Source organism: Leopardus geoffroyi, chromosome B2 (assembly GCF_018350155.1).
Source record: "Leopardus geoffroyi isolate Oge1 chromosome B2, O.geoffroyi_Oge1_pat1.0, whole genome shotgun sequence".
NCBI classification, from domain to species: Eukaryota; Metazoa; Chordata; class Mammalia; order Carnivora; family Felidae; genus Leopardus; species Leopardus geoffroyi.
Genome location: NC_059332.1, coordinates 148,587,686 through 148,603,600, shown reverse-complemented (window position 1 = coordinate 148,603,600; position 15,915 = coordinate 148,587,686). Strand labels below are relative to the sequence as shown.

General features: G+C 41.8%; 1 protein-coding gene across 5 annotated transcripts in view; it reads left to right on the top strand.

Annotated features, from left to right (window-relative positions):
- PDE10A (phosphodiesterase 10A) overlaps positions 1 to 15,915 on the top strand; it is a 618,961-nt gene that overhangs the window by 549,818 nt on the left and 53,228 nt on the right. For all 5 annotated transcript variants that reach the window (XM_045500247.1, XM_045500245.1, XM_045500244.1 and 2 more), the window contains one exon: positions 618 to 804. In XM_045500247.1, the coding sequence (XP_045356203.1) occupies positions 618 to 804 (187 nt within the window). The remainder of the gene's footprint in view (positions 1 to 617; positions 805 to 15,915) is intronic.

Here is a 15,915-nt window from a genome sequence, read left to right as displayed (position 1 = left end):
CCTGCTTGGGATTCTGTCTCTCCCTCTCTCTCTGCCCCTCCCCTGCTCTCTAGTTCTCTCTCGTTCTCTCTCTCTCTCTTTCTCATATGAATAAATAAATACACATTAAAGAAATAAAGGTGTTAACAAAATAGCAGAGGGCTGTTTTGGCCCCTAGTCTGCAGTGTGCTGACCCCTGCTCTAAATTCGTAAGGTGATAACTCCCATTTAAGTTTGTTTACTAGCAAGTTACATCTCTCATAACATACAGCCAAGTCCAAAAGAATGCTATTTTACCGAATTTATTATATTTTTTCCTCTGCATCCGGTTTGTCTGTGTTGACCTGACCATGCTGGATTCTCAACACCGGATGATAAACTGAAAGCCCCCTCGAGACTGTCCTGAAAAACTCTTGAAAATAAAAGAACAAATTGGTTAGGATGCGTTTGAAAAGATTTTAGCTCAGTACTTCCGAATGTCACACTGTCCTTGAATTTAGAAGCTAAGTGGCCCCATTACAGTTCTTTGTAATGGAAGCATGTAAATCGCAAAACTCACTTGAGACTTATGACGGAATGTATAGTTCACTTTCTTCTGTGTGTATGTGTGTGTGTTTTGCTCTCGAATGCTACCACAGGGAAGTGGACTTGTACACGGGCTACACCACGCGGAACATACTGTGCATGCCCATCGTGAGTCGGGGGAGTGTCATAGGCGTGGTGCAGATGGTCAACAAACTGAGCGGTAGTGCCTTCTCGAAAACGGACGAGAACAACTTCAAGATGTTTGCTGTCTTCTGTGCGTTAGCCCTACACTGTGCCAATGTAAGTGACGCTGTTTTAAATGTCTTTTTACTACTCCGTATCCACTTTGAACCCTTTTAGGTAAAGCAGTGGAAAGGTTTCACCTCCCCGCCCCAGCGTTTCCTTCGTAACCCAGAAAAGTGATTCCTGGTTGTACATATTTCAGGAGAGTCTTAAAATGCTTTGGAAAAAAAAAAAAAGAAAAACTCTTCTAATAATTTGCATTTGTTTCAAGACGAATCTGATAAAAACAAAAATGAGGTTATGTAAAGGTGCAATGTTCAAATATAAGGTTTACTTATCACGGTATCTACTGAAATGAGTAAGGAAATGTTATCTAAGCCCTTACTGTTTGTCATGTGTCCTGCATTGGAGAGTCTTGTACAAAAGATGGCAATGACTCCTGTGTTGACACCCCCCAGGGACAGTCCCCCTCGTGAGACCGCGTGGGGCACGTCTCAGCATGGTGGTCAGATTAGGGGTCAGTGCACTCGATCCCCCCACAACACATGTGCCCTGGTCACTGAATGATCTATTAAGTGAGTTTCCGTTTGTTTTTTAGGCCTCGCTTTAAAATAGCTGAGATAAACATTTGGTATTAGGTAAACTCTGATAATCCTTTAATGATATTACTGGCATTTAAAAGTCTGGGAAATGGGGCGCCTGGGTGGCGCAGTCAGTTAAGCGTCCGACTTCAGCCAGGTCACGATCTCGCGGTCCGGGAGTTCGAGCCCCGTGTCGGGCTCTGGGCTGATGACTCAGAGCCTGGAGCCTGTTTCCGATTCTGTGTCTCCCTCTCTCTCTGTCCCTCCCCGTTCATGCTCTGTCTCTCTCTGTCCCAAAAATAAATAAACGTTGAAAAAAAAAATAATAAATAAATAAATAAATAAATAAATAAATAAATAAATAAAAGTCCGGGAAAATTGTAACCTTTTACAAAGCTAAACCAATGTAAATGGGAGTTACCACCATACTAATGTGGAAAAGTGTACCTTTTGGAGATAGAACCTCGAGTTCCATAGGGACAGCCACATAGCTGATGGAAACAGCTGAGAGATGATTAGGAACAAAAGTGGCAAAAAGCAGTACTCTGGTGACTAGGGACAACCGTATGCAACTCAGTGCTGTTTAGTAAGAACACCCCTCCTCTGCGTCACCCTGTGCCCTCTCACGGGGACCTCTCCTGCCACCCAGTTCATCAGAAATACATTAGTACAGCCGGCAAATACTTTTTGCTTTAAACATTTTCTGTACCTGTATTTCTCATAAATATATATATATATATATATATATATATATACACACACACACACATATATATATATTTATATATAGACAGGCTTACATTTGTTTTCTTTAGTTTAAAAGTTGCAGAGAGGGGACCTCTGGGGGGCTCAGTTGGTTACGTGCCCGAGTCTTGATTTCGGTTCAAGTCATGATCTCACAGTTTGTGAGTTCAAGGCCTGCATCAGGCTCTACACTGACAGCACGGAGTCTGCTTGGGATTCTCTGTCTCTCTCTCTGCCCTCCCCCCAAAATAAATAAGTAAACTTTTTAAAAAGTTGCAGAGAATATAATTTCTAGTATATCCTGAATATTGGTTTTTTAAATTTTCTTTAGTGTTTTTATTTATTTTCGAGACAGAGAGAGACAGAGCATGAGCAGGGGAGGGGCAGAGAGAGCCAGAGACACAGAATCTGAAGCAGGCTCCGGGCTCCCAGCTGTCAGCACAGAGCCCGACACGGGGCTCGAACTCACAAAACTGTGAGATCATGACCTGAGCTGAAGTTGGATACTTAACCGACTGAGCCACCCAGGCACCCCTTTATGGGTTTTTTTTTAAATGTTTCTGGTGGAATCTACTGTAGCAACTTGAGAACCTTATAGTCCATTTAAATATATAACAATAAGGTCATATGATCGTAAACTCTAGCATCATTCTTTTCTCTCTCTGAATATGTATTTCTGTACCCCACAGAAGTTTGATCTAATGTAACATGTTTTATGCTTTAAAGTGTTTTATTTATTAAGATAAGCTAAAACATGTATAATAAGTGTTAAAAACTAATTTTGGCTTGCTATAGTATATATGTCATTATGTGATCAAAGTAAGCATGTTACGAAATTTTGATAAATGATTATCAAAAGTAAAAAATATCAATTATTGGAAACTGTTCTATCCTAATAAGATGTCTGTGGCTTAAAAAACGGTTAATATACCTATAAATACATTTTACCTATTTTAGACTGAAACTAAGCTTAGTGTAAGTTTTTTATACTTCTTATTTTAAAATAACTTCAGACAGAAGGCGACGTTACAAAAATAATACAAAGGTTCCCTCGTACCATTACCTGTGCTCCCCAGTGTTGGTATGTTGCCATTTTTACCTTGATTTTCTTCTTTCCTTCCTTCCTTCCTTCCTTCCTTCCTTCCTTCCTTCCTTCCTTCCTTTCTTTCGTTCTTTCGTTCGTTCTTTCGTTCTTTCTTTCCTTCTTTCTTTCTTCTCTCTCCATCCCATTCATAGATGTTGTGTTTCTCTGATCTGTTTGAGAGCGTGTTTTAGACAAAATGTCCCCTAACGCCCAAGTACTTTTGTTTGTATTTTCTAAAGACAAGTACATCATCTCATTTTTCCCCTGCAGAATTTCAAAGTCCAGAAATTCCTGTTGGAACTGTACAAGTTTGTTAGGACTGTCATGACCCGCACTGTAGACTGGCTGGCTTAGACAACAGGAAGTGATCAGCCACAGTCTGGCAACTCCAAGTCCCATTGTATCAGTGACTTCGGTTTCTTCCGAGGCCTCTCTCCTTGGTCTCTAGGTGGCCCTCTTCTCCCTGTGTCTACATACGGTCCTCCTCCTGTGCGTGTCTGGGTTCTGATCCCCTTTGCTCAGAAGGACACATGTCCTACCGAATTCAGGCCCAGCCTTTTGACCTCATTTTACCCTAATCGCCTCTTAAAGGCCCTGTCTCCAAACATGTCACGTTCTCAGGCACTACAGATTTAAGGTTTCAACATAGGAATTTGGGGACTAAATTCAGCCCCTAACCTATGCCAGGTATCTTACCTACAAACTTCTTCTTTTTTATGTTTATTTTATTTATTTTGGGAGAGAGAGAGAGAGAGAGAGTGCACGAGCAGAGGAGGGGGAGAGAGAAAGGGGGAGAGAGAGAGTCCCAAGCAGGCTCCGCAGCTGTCCGCGCAGAACTCGACGTGGGTTCGAACTCACGAGCCCTGAGATCGTGACCTGAGTCGAAATCAGGAGTCAGACGCTTAACCCACTGAGCCCCCAGGCGTCCCTAAACTACAGACTTCTTTAGCATCCTTTCATCTGGACCCATTCCTTACTCTTGGCCTTTCACGACCTGGGTATTTTTTAAGCATATAGGCTGGTGATTTTGTAGAGTGTTTCTTAATTTGGACTTGTCTGATGTTTCCTCACGATTATATTGAGGTTATAATTTTGGCAGGACTCTCACAGGCTGATGTGTTCCCAGCAGATCCCCTGAGCAGGGACACATCCTTTGGTGACGTTCACTTCCTCGTTTGGTTAAGGTGCTGTCAGACAGGTTTCTCTGAAACGTTTTCCCTTTTTCTCACCATTTGAGAAGAGAGATTTTACCTAAGCCTCTGGAATCACTTCCCCTTTCTCTCTTTCCCTGAGATACGTATTGACACCTCTGCTCTTACACCACAGAATTCCTTCTAGCCATCTCATTGCCATCTTTGGAACTTGCTTCTTTGACACTGAGAAACTCGATTCCCACTGTTCAACATCAATTTTATTCCTACTTGTCCCTTTTCTTTCCAAGGAGGCCTGAAGTATTGCTTTCATTAATAAGGAAATGACGGAAAGCATTTTATTTTAGCAATTTCTCTTCATTTGCATTCCACCTGAGCTAAGATATGGAAAAAGTTATTTTAAATGATCTATCGGCTGAAAATTTATTTCTGTCTACCTTCAATATTTTGTGAAAGCTTTAGAAACCATTATCAGATCTCACTAATACCATATTTTATATTTCCATTTGTTTTAGGAGGTTTTTATACTAGAGCAATTTAAGGAAGGGGTTAATTTGAAATGGGAGGTGGAAAAAAGTCATTTTTAGGTGAGTATATGTGTGGAAGTTAAGGAGGTAGAAATCCGTCCTCTTAAGGTCTATCTGGGATTCCACGTGTTCCTTGAAGAACGCATCACTGTCGGTTTAAACACTCCTGAGTTGGGGAGGAGTTAAGATGGCAGAGAAGCAGGGGGACCCTGGGCTTCCCTCGTCCCTCAAACACGGCTCTATTGAGGTCAGATTTTTAGAACACCCGGGAAGTGGATCTGCAGAGTGGCCAAGGACCTCCACAGTTGGAGGGAGACCGCGTGACAGGTGGGAGGTACGTGGAAATGATTTGGGGGAGAGAAAGACGGCGGTGCCACGGAGGGGGAGGGAACCCTTTCCGTGGAGAGACAACAGGGAGAGAGAGAGGGAAGGATTGGGACAGTGTGGCATGAAGTTTGCACAAGGGGAAAACGTCTTCGGCCCACAGACGGGAGAGCGAGAAGTACTGAGTGTCCCAGTTCTCTTTTGCAAACAGCGCTTGGAGCTCAAGCTGTGAGGTTTTAGAAGTGCATGACTTTCTCCGGGGCGGAGCTGTGGCCTGTGCTCCTGGGGAGGAGGGAGTTGGCCCCGGAGCGTATAGGATCTCCGGGGCACACTGGGAGAGAACAGTCCCCTTCCTGGAGTACTGTTGGAAGAGGGTTTATTGCCTCCCAAGGATAAAAGACCCTGCAGGCGCCATCCAAAGGCCTTCTGTCGGCAGGGGACAGAAGCGCACCCAGAGGAAATATAACCTTTGCTGCCTTCAGCGGTGCTACACCGTAGATTCCGCACGCTGTGCAGGCGTGGGACCGTTTCTCAGGGACAGAGGACGTCGCACCGAGTGGAGAGGCTCGACTCCAGAGGAAGGAGGGCACGTCCGTGCGGTGCCCTGTGCTTTTAAGACTTTGAGTTTTGAATCCCAGCCCTGTGCCAAAGATAAAAGGCAGGACAGTCGTGGCGCAGGGCGAGCTGACCGCCCTCGCTATTCCGTGAGGGCTGCCTGAACAGGGCAGGGTGTGAGATCCCTGTCCAAGGACCAGAGATTGGGGTGGCGCCATCTTACCCCCAGCACCAACACGGTGCGACCTCAGAGTGCAACACACAGGCCCCCGGCGGAGGCAGGACCCATTTACGTCGAACCCCGCCCCGCCGCAGGCCTGCCAGCTGCTTATCTGTGGGGGCCAGACTGACCCTGAGCCAACGCAGCAGGCCTCTCCTGAAGCCCAGCACAGCCAGCACCTTCCGGGCCCCTGGTGTTCTGAAAATCAGCTCCTTCAGAACAACACCTACAGTTCTTTTCTTCTTTCTTCTTCGTTTGTACTTTTGGAATCAGGCTCCTAGTTTCTTGTTTGTTTTGTCACGTCCTTTTCTCTTTTTTTCCATCAGGCTTTTTTATTCCTTTTTTCTTTTCTTCTTTTTTTCCTTTCTTTTGCTTTGGAATCAGCCTTCATGGTTTTTGATTCTCTGGGTTTATTTTTTGGCTCCCTTTCATTTTCTCTTTTTTTGGGGATCAGGCTTCCCCCCCCGACACTTTTTTTCAGGGGTACTTCAACAAATAAAGCACACCTCATTAAGGTTCAAACAGTCCCCGCTACAGGCGAGGAGCTCTGACGTGGACTGACCAGTGGGAATGAGCAGCGGAATGCGTATAAGATACACCAGAAACACTTCCTGGAGTGCTAGGCCCTGGACAGTGTATGACGTCTTTCTCATATAGCAGTACTCTCAGGTGCAGGAAATACAACATGCTTTTAAAACACCCAAAAGAGTGGGATGAGGTGGCCTAGTGGTTAAGGTGATGGACTGCTAAAACACCCAAAAGACAGAAACTTAGCCAAAATGACAAGACAGAGGAATTCTCCCCAAAAGAAAGGTCAAAAAGAAATCACAGCCAGGGACTTGCTCAAAACAGATGTGTGCCGTATATCTGAACAAGAATGTAGAACAACAGTCATAAGACTACTAGCTGAGCTTGAAAAAAAAAAAGCATAGAAGACACCAGAGAAACCCTTGGTGCAGAGGTCAAAGACCTAAGAACTAATCAGGATGAAATAAAAAATGCCATAACTGGGATGCAAAACAAACTAGACGTACTGACAATGAGGATCAAGGAAGCAGAGGAAAGAATCATTGATACAGAAGATAAAATTATGGAAAATAATAATGCTTGAAAAAAAGAAGGAAAGGATATTACTATATCACAAGGGGAGACTTAGAGAACTAAGTGATTCCATGAAACAAAACAATATCTGTATCATAAGAGTCCCAGAAGAAGAGCTGGAAAACAGGGCAGAGGATCATTTGAACAAATTATAGCTGAGAACTTCCCCAATCTGGGGAAGGAAACAGGCATCCAAGTCCAACAGGCACAGAGGACTCCCTTCAAAATCAACAAAAATAGATCAACACTGTTGATCATAGTGAAACTTGCAAAATACAAAGAGAGAATTCATGGTGAAACTTACAAAATACAAATATAAAAAGAGAATTCTGAAAGTAGCTAGGGCCCAAAGGTCCTTCACCTACAAGGATAAACACATATAGCAGACCTGTCCACTGAAACTTGGCAGACCAGAGGGGAGTGGCAGGAAATATTCAACATGCTGAATAGGAAAAATATGCACTGAGTCCTTTACTCAGCAAGGCTGTCATTCAGAATAGAAGGAGAGATCCAGACTTTCCCAGACAAAAACTAAAGGAGTTCGTGACCACTAAACCAGCCCTGCAAGAAATTTTAAGGGGGATTCTCTAAGTGGAGAAAAGAAGACCAAAAGCAACGAAGACAAGACAGGACCAGTGAACATCACCAGAAACACCAAGTCTGCTGGTAACACAATGGCACTAAATTCCTATCTTTCAGTAATCCCTCTGAATGTAAATAGATTAAATGCCCCAATGAAAAGACTTAGGGTATCAGAATGGATTTTTTAAAAAAAGAAAAAAAAAGATCCATCTATGTGCTGCAGACAAGAGACTCTTTTTAGAGCTAAATACCTTCAGATTGAAAGTGAGGGGATGGAGAACTATCTACCATGCTTCTGGAGGTCAAAAGAAAGAGTCGCCATACTTCTATCAGACAAACTAGATTTAAAACAAAGACTGTAACAAGAAATGAAGAAGGTCATTATATCGTAATTAAGGGGTGTACCCATCAAGGAGATCTAACAATTGTAAATATTTATGCCCCCAACTTGAAAGCACCCAGATATACAAATCAGTTAATAACCAACATACAGAAACTCATTGTTAATAATACCATGATAGTAAGAGACTTTAATACCCCACTTACAACAATGGACAGATCCTCTAAGCAGAAAATCAACAAGGAAACAATGACAGCGAATGACACACTGGAACAGAGGGATTTAACAGATATATTCAGAACATTTTACCCTAAAGCAGCAGAATACACATTTTCCCCAAGTGTACCTGGAACATTCTCCAGAATAGATCACATCTGGGTCACAAATCAGCCCTCAACAGATACAAGAAGATCGAGATCGTACCGTGCATATTCTCAGATCACAGCGCTATGAAACTTAACCACAAGAAAAAATTTTGAAAAGCCCTCAAATACATAGAGGTGAAAGAACATCCTGCTCAAGAATGAATGGGTCAATCAGGAAATTAAAGAAGAAGTTAAAAAAATACTTGGAAGCAAATGAAAATGAAAACACCACAGTCCAAATCCTTTGGGATGCAGCAAAGGCAGTCCTAAGAGGGAAGTGCATTGCAATTCTCAAGAAGTAAGAAGGTCCCAAATACACAACCTCACCTTATACCTAAAGGAACTAGAAAAGCAGCAAATAAAGCCTAAAGCCAACAGAAGAAGGGAAAAAGTAAAGATTAGAACAGAAATAAACGATATGGAAACCAACAAATAAAAACCCAGCAGAACAGATCAATGAAACTAAATGCTAGTTCTTTGGAACCATAAACAGAATTGATAAATCCCTAGCTGTACTTGTCAAAAAGAAAAGAGAGGACACAAGAAAATAAAATCATGAATGAAAGAGGAGAGATCACAACCAACACCACAGAAATACAAACGATTATAAGAGAATACTGTGAAAAATTACATGCCAACAAACTAGACAATCTGGAAGAAATGGAAAAACTCCTAGAAACTCAAACAGTACCAAAACTGAAACAGGAAGAAATAGGCAATCCGAACAGGCCCATAACCAGCAAAGAAATTGAATCAATTATCAAAAATCACTGAAGAAACAAGAGTCCTGTGAGATGGCTTCCTAGGGGAATTCTACCAGACATTTAAAAGAGTTAATACCTTTTCTTTTCAAACTATTGCAAAAAATGGAAATGGAAGGAAAGCTTCCAAACTTATCTATGAAGCCAGCATTACCTTGGTTGCAAAACCAGACAAAGACCCCTCTAGAAAGGAGCAATTACAGTCCAATATTCCTGATGAACCTGGATGCAAAAATTCTCAACAAGATATAGGAAGCCGAATTTTATGGTACATTAAAAGAATTATTCACCATAATCAAGTGGGATTTATTCCTGGGCTGCAGGGCTGGTTCAGTGTTCACAGATCAATCAACCTGATGTACCACATTAATAAAAGAAAGGAGAAGAACCATATGATCCTCTCAATAGATGGAGGAAAAGCATTTGACAAAGTACAACATCCTTTCTTAATAAAAAACCCCAAGAAAGTAGGGATAGAAGGAACATAACTCAACATCATAAAGGTCATGTATGAAAGACCCACAGCTAATATCGTCCTCAATGGGGAAAAACTGAGAGCTTTCCCCCTAAAGTCAGGAACATAACAGGGATATCCACTTTCACTACTGTTGTTCAACATAGTACTGGAAGTCCTCGCCTCAGCCATCAGACAACAGATTGGCAAAGAAGAAGTCAAACTTTCATTCTTCGGTCATGACGTGGTGCTCTACATGGAAAACCTGAAAGACTCCCTCAGAACGCTGCTAGAACTAACACATGAATTCAGCAAAATCAGAGGATAAAAAATCAATGTACAGAAATCAGTTGCATTTCTATACACCAATAATGAAGCAGCAGAAAGAGAAATCAAGGAATCGACCCTATCTATAGTTGCACCAAAAACCATAAGATACCTAGGAATAAACCTAACCAAAGAGGTAAAAGATCTGTACTCTGAAAACTATAGAAAGCTTATGTAAGAAATTGAAGACACAAAGAAGTGGAAAAACGTTCCACGCTCGTAGATTGGAAGAACAAATATTGTTAAAATGTCGATACTACCCAAAGCAATCTATGTCTTCAATGCAATCCCTATCAAAATAGCACCAGTGTTCTTCACAGAGCTAGAGCAAACAATTCTAAAATTTGTATGGAACCAGATAAGATCCCGGATAACCACAGTCATGTTGAAAAAGAAAGCCAAAGCTGGAGGCATCACAATTTTGGACTTCAAGCTGCATTACAAAGCTGTAATCATCAACACAGTGTGATACTGGCACAAAAACCGACACCTAGATCAGTGGAACAGAAGAGAGAACCCAGGGGCGCCTGGGTGGCTCAGTCGGTTAAGCGTCCAACTCTCGATTTCAGCTCAGGTTATGATCTCCCGGTTTGTGAGTCTGAGCCTCTCGTTGGGCTCTGCACTCACAGTGCAGATCCTGCTTGTGATTCTTTCCCTCTCCCCCACTCCCTCTCCCCTCCACCACTCATGCCATTTCTGTCTCTCTCAAAATTAAACTTTAAAAAGGTTAAAAAAAAAAAAAAAGAATAGAGAACCCAGAAATGAACCCACAAACGTATGGCTAACTAATCTTTGACAAAGCAGGAAAGAGTATCCAGTGGAAAAAAGACAGTCTCTTCAGCAAGTGGTGCTGGGAAAACCAGACAGCAACATACAGAAGAATCAAACTGGACCACTTTCTCACCCCGTACACAAAAGTAAATTCAGAATGGATTTATGTTTGAATAAATAAGACCCAACCTAATAAGACCTAATAAGACCCAACCTAATAAGACCTAATAAGATGGATTGCTATCCATCAAAATCCTAGAGGAAGCACCCTCTTTGACCTCAGCCACAGCAGTTTCTTACTAGACATGTCTCCAGAGGAAAGGGAAATAAAAGCAAAAGTCAACTGTTGAGATTTCATCAAGATTAAAAGTTTCTGCACAGCAAATGATGCAATCAACAAAACTCGAAGGCAGCCAACAGAATGGAAGATATTTTCCAATTACAAAGCGGATAAAGGCTTAGTACCCAAAATCTATAAAGAGCTTACCAAGCTTAACGCCTGAAAAACAAAACAAATAATCCGACGAAGAAATGGGTAGACGACACGTACAGACACTTTTCCTAAGATGTCCAGATTGCTAACAGACACACAAAAAGATGCTCAAAATCACTTATCGTTAGGGAAATACGAATCAAAACAATGAGACACCACCTCACACCTGTCAGAATGGATAAAGTGAACAACTCAAGAAACAATAGACGTTGGCAAGGATGCGGAGGTAGGGGGACTGTTTTGCACTGTTGGTGGAAATGCAGATCGGTGCAGCCACTCTGGAAAACAGTATGGAAGATCCTCCAAAAAATAAAAAATAGAACTGTCCTACAACCCAGCAACTGCACTGCTTGGTGTACAAAAGGATACAAAGGGGCACACGCACCCCAATATTTAAAACAGCACTGTCCACAAGAGTCCAAGTATAGAAAGAGCCCAAATGCCTGTCGATAGATAAATGGATAAAGAATTCGTGGGGTACATCTACGTGTATATGTACACACGCACAATGGAATATTAGACGTCAAAAAGAATGAATCTTGCCATTTGCAACAATGTGGATGGAACTAGAGTGTATTATGCTAAGTGAAATGAGTCAGAGAAAGATAAATATATGGTTTCACTCATGTGGAATTTAAGAAACAAAACAGATGAACGTCAGGGAGGGGAAAGAAAAGTAAGATGAAAACAGAGAGGGAGATCAATCGTAAGAGACCCAAATACAGAGAACAAGCTGAGGGGTGCTGGAGAGGAGGCGGATGGGGGATGGGCATTAAGGAGGGCACTTGCTGGGATGAGCCCTGGGTGTTGTATGTAAGTGATGAAAGTATGTAAGAATCACTGAATTCTCCTTAAACCGATATTACACTGTCTGTTAACTAACATGAGTTTCAATAAATTAATTTAAAAACAAAACAAAACACTCCTGAGTTGATTCAGCCATGTTATTAACGGCTGGCCCGGCGAGTCCCAAGGTCTTCAAACCTGCAGGGTTGTTGCATCATAAAACCCGGGTGCAAACGTGATTAAATGTTTATACCACACTAAAACCAAGAAAAAACAAGAAAAATAACACTCCTGAAAAGTCGTGACTCAGTTAACAGGCAGTCTATCTTTCCATTGATTTTTTTTTTTTTTTTTTTTTTAGGAAATAACTTACGGTCCAAGTTGCCAAACTATGTGATGCAGTGGCAGCTCTCTGTGGAGTTTGTGACTGTTTTTTGTTTTGGTTTGGTTTTTTTACTGCAATATTTCTTCTCACTAAAAGTTATAAAAATTATATTGTTTGGACAGGTTCTCCAACTCAAAACAACAGCCTCTTTATCTGAACCTGCTCCAGGGTGACTCCTGTTCTCCACTTCCCTTCCTGGCCTTCCCGCCTGAGGGATTCTTGGAGCTGAGTTTATTTCAAAAGTGCTCCTATTCAGAAAAAGACCAACTCACATGTCTTCTTTAAAGTAATACTTCTTTTGTTAGTTGGAGCACAAATCCTTCCAAATAAAAAAGAAGACAGTTCCCAGTTTCGGTAAGACAGCCGCTGGTTTCTTTACAATGGGGTTTTCCAGAACCTTCTTCAACTAAAAAGAGTGGTCCATAGACCACGAGAGTAGAGGCTAAGACCTGAATCCGGTCCTCGTGCTGGCACTGACATGATTTTTTTGAGCAAATTTGCTTCCGCATTTGAACACTATTCCCCCAACCATCATACGAAGCTTAGGAAAAACACCTTGTAGTAAACCCTGTCCTAAGCATTAGTCACATCTGTGGGCTCCTTGTCTTTCCCTCAATGTTCTATTTGTTTCTAGAGGATATACATAAACATTTATTAAGATCATAAACGTGAAAAGCTTTGTGCTACTAGTACGAAGTACTTTTTTTTTTTAAGTTTATTTTGAGAGAGAGAGCACGCGAGCAGGAGAGGGGCAGAGGGAGAGGGAGAGAGAGGATCCCAAGCAGGCTCTGCGCTGTCAGCATGGAGCCTGACGTGGAGCTTGAACCCATGAACCCTGAGATCGTGACCTAAGCTGAAACCAAGAGTCTGACATTCAGTTGGCTGACCCACCCAGGCGCCCCAGGATGAAGTACTTTTTAATGGTCCGCTGATACAGAGTCAGATTAAGTATGTCGGTCCTAGAAATTTTTAAATACTTCCGCTCTTGAAATTATTCTGTGTTTCCTACATGAAAATTGCTTCCTTATTATTATTATTTTTTAAAAAAAATGTATGTTTATTTTTGAGAGAGAGAGAGAGATGGTGCAAGTGGGGGAGGGACAGAGAGAGGGGGAGACACAGAATCCGAAGCAGGCTCCAGGCTCCGAGCTGTCAGCGCAGAGCCCGACGCGGGGCTCGAACCCTCGAACTGGGAGATCATGACCTGAGGTGACGTCAGATGCTTAAGCTACTGAACCACCCAGGCGCCCCTGAAAATTGCTTCTAACAGTGAACGTGATAATAGAACAGCATATCTTATTGTTGTTTGGCTCAGTCGTCTTTGATTAAAAGTTTTGTCCAAGAGGCAGGGCACATGGGCCATATTCTTTAGCTGTCCTGTGCTTCCTTTTGATTACACCTCTTGTATCATACCTCTGACTGGCAACATCTCCATTTCATTAATAGATAATGCTCATACTGTTAGCAGGAAGGTAACAACCACTTTTAAAAAGCTTGAGAGCTCTTTTAAAAGTAAAAGAGTTAATTAATTTAGTCACGCATATTATGCCTTCAAGTAAATAATTTGATAACGATGCCGAAAGCCAACAGGATAGCGATAATACCTGTTCCATTCTCTGCCTAGAGAAGGCAATCCTTTAAAGCAGGTTAGATCTTTACAGTTTGGATCAGAAGCCATTTGCCATTAAAGGAATGTGGGGGGAAAATCATTATTAAAATGAAACCAATTGGCTAGGGACAGATTGAATAAATGGCGTCACCTGTATTCGTTCCTGAATTCACCAACCAAGCAGTGAGTATCTTCTCTGTCCCGGACGGTGAATGTAAGATCATCGTAGTAAGAACCACTCTTAACTCAGTACGACACTTACTCCATGACGGGTTCTGTTTTGGACATTTTACATCCAAAAACCACAGTCTCAGACCAGTCCAGAGTGAGGCTATTATCATTTCCATCTGGCACAAGAAAAAACAGCCGTCCAGAGTTTAAGTAATTTGCACAAGGTCACACAGCAGCACGTGTATGACAGAGCCAGGGTCTGAATGCAGGTAGACCTTTCACATGACCCTGCCCTTTCCTGAGACTGCTGAATGGAGAGACAGACAGTAAGGCGTGTTTTTAAGTTTTCTATACAAGATACAGAGTAGGTGGTACCTAAGAGAGTGTGAAATTTTGCCAGAATGGGGGAAAGTTCAGGAAACACCTTCACAGACAATGTAACGTAAATGAGAAGGCAAAGATAGGATGAATCAAATAGTTTGGAATAAGTTGGTAGAAAGTTTAATAATTCGTGGTGTACTTCAGAGGAGAATTGTGTAAGTTGAATTTGTGTCTGCAGATGATGAACTGAATGTTGGGTACAACACTTGAGTTTTTCATATCTCCAACAAAACTTTTCTCAGAAATACCCGCCAAGGGACGCTTGGACTCAAGTTGGTTAAGCGTCCGACTCCTGATTTCTGCTCAGGTCATGATCTCACCGTTCCTGGGACCGAGCCTCTCTTGGGCTCAGCAGTGACAGTGTGGAGGCTGCTTGCTTTCTCTCTCTTTCAAAATAAATTAGTAAATATTAAAAGAAATACCCACCTAAAATTTACCGATCTCTTTGTTTGTAGGAACATGGTAACACCCACTTTTCCCCCCTCTAACATCCTTAACTTGAATTCTCTTAGAAAAAAATGACTGAATAAAAATTCTTAGACTGCATCTTTTAGGTAACACGAAATAGGTAACACCAAATAGAAACCTTTTAATCCTTTTCCAAATCTACAAGTGTATAGGTAACGGGTTTTAGTGGACTTAGATTTTTGGGGGGGGCTCTAGGACTACAAGGTTTATAAATGATATGCTCATTTATTCATTCCCCAAATAGGAGCTGAACACTTGAACGTGTTAGGTCCTATGCCAGGTACAGATTAAGAATTAACTGACCCTGAAGCCTAGGTGGTTTCATGTCCCACACGTATGTCTGTATTTGTTGAAGTCTCAAGGCGCTGAGTACAGGCAGTTTCCATTCTTGTGTTGATTTTCAAGGCATCGCTTTCAGATGTGCAGTTTTTCTTTCACATTTGACACTTTCCCTCTGCCCTTTTAAATCATTCTCTGATCACTTTTGGAGTTGAAGGTTGCTGAATATTGTTCTGTCTCAAGCTGGAAATCAGAGAGATGTGCATTTTATTTTTGCTGAATTTTTAATTTTTTAATGTGTTAACTTTAATTTTTAATTTTTTTCTTTTTCTAAATATAATTTATTGTCAAGTTAGTTAACATACAGTGTATACAGTGGGCTCTTGGCTTCGGAAGTAGATTCCCATGATTCATCGCTTCCATACAACACCCAGTGCTCATCCCGACAAGTGCCCTCCTCAATGCCCATCACTCATTTTCCCCTCCACCGCTCCGTCACCCCTCCCATCAACCTTCAGTTTGTTCCTGTGTTTAAGAGTCTCTTAAGGTTTGTCTCCCTCTCTGTTTGAAACTATTTTCTTTTTCCCCTTCCCCTCTCCCATGGTCTTCTGTTAAGTGTCTCAAATTCCACATATGAGTGAAAACATACGACATCTGTCTTTCTCTGACTTATTTCACTTAGCATAGCAGTCTCCGGTTCCATCCACAT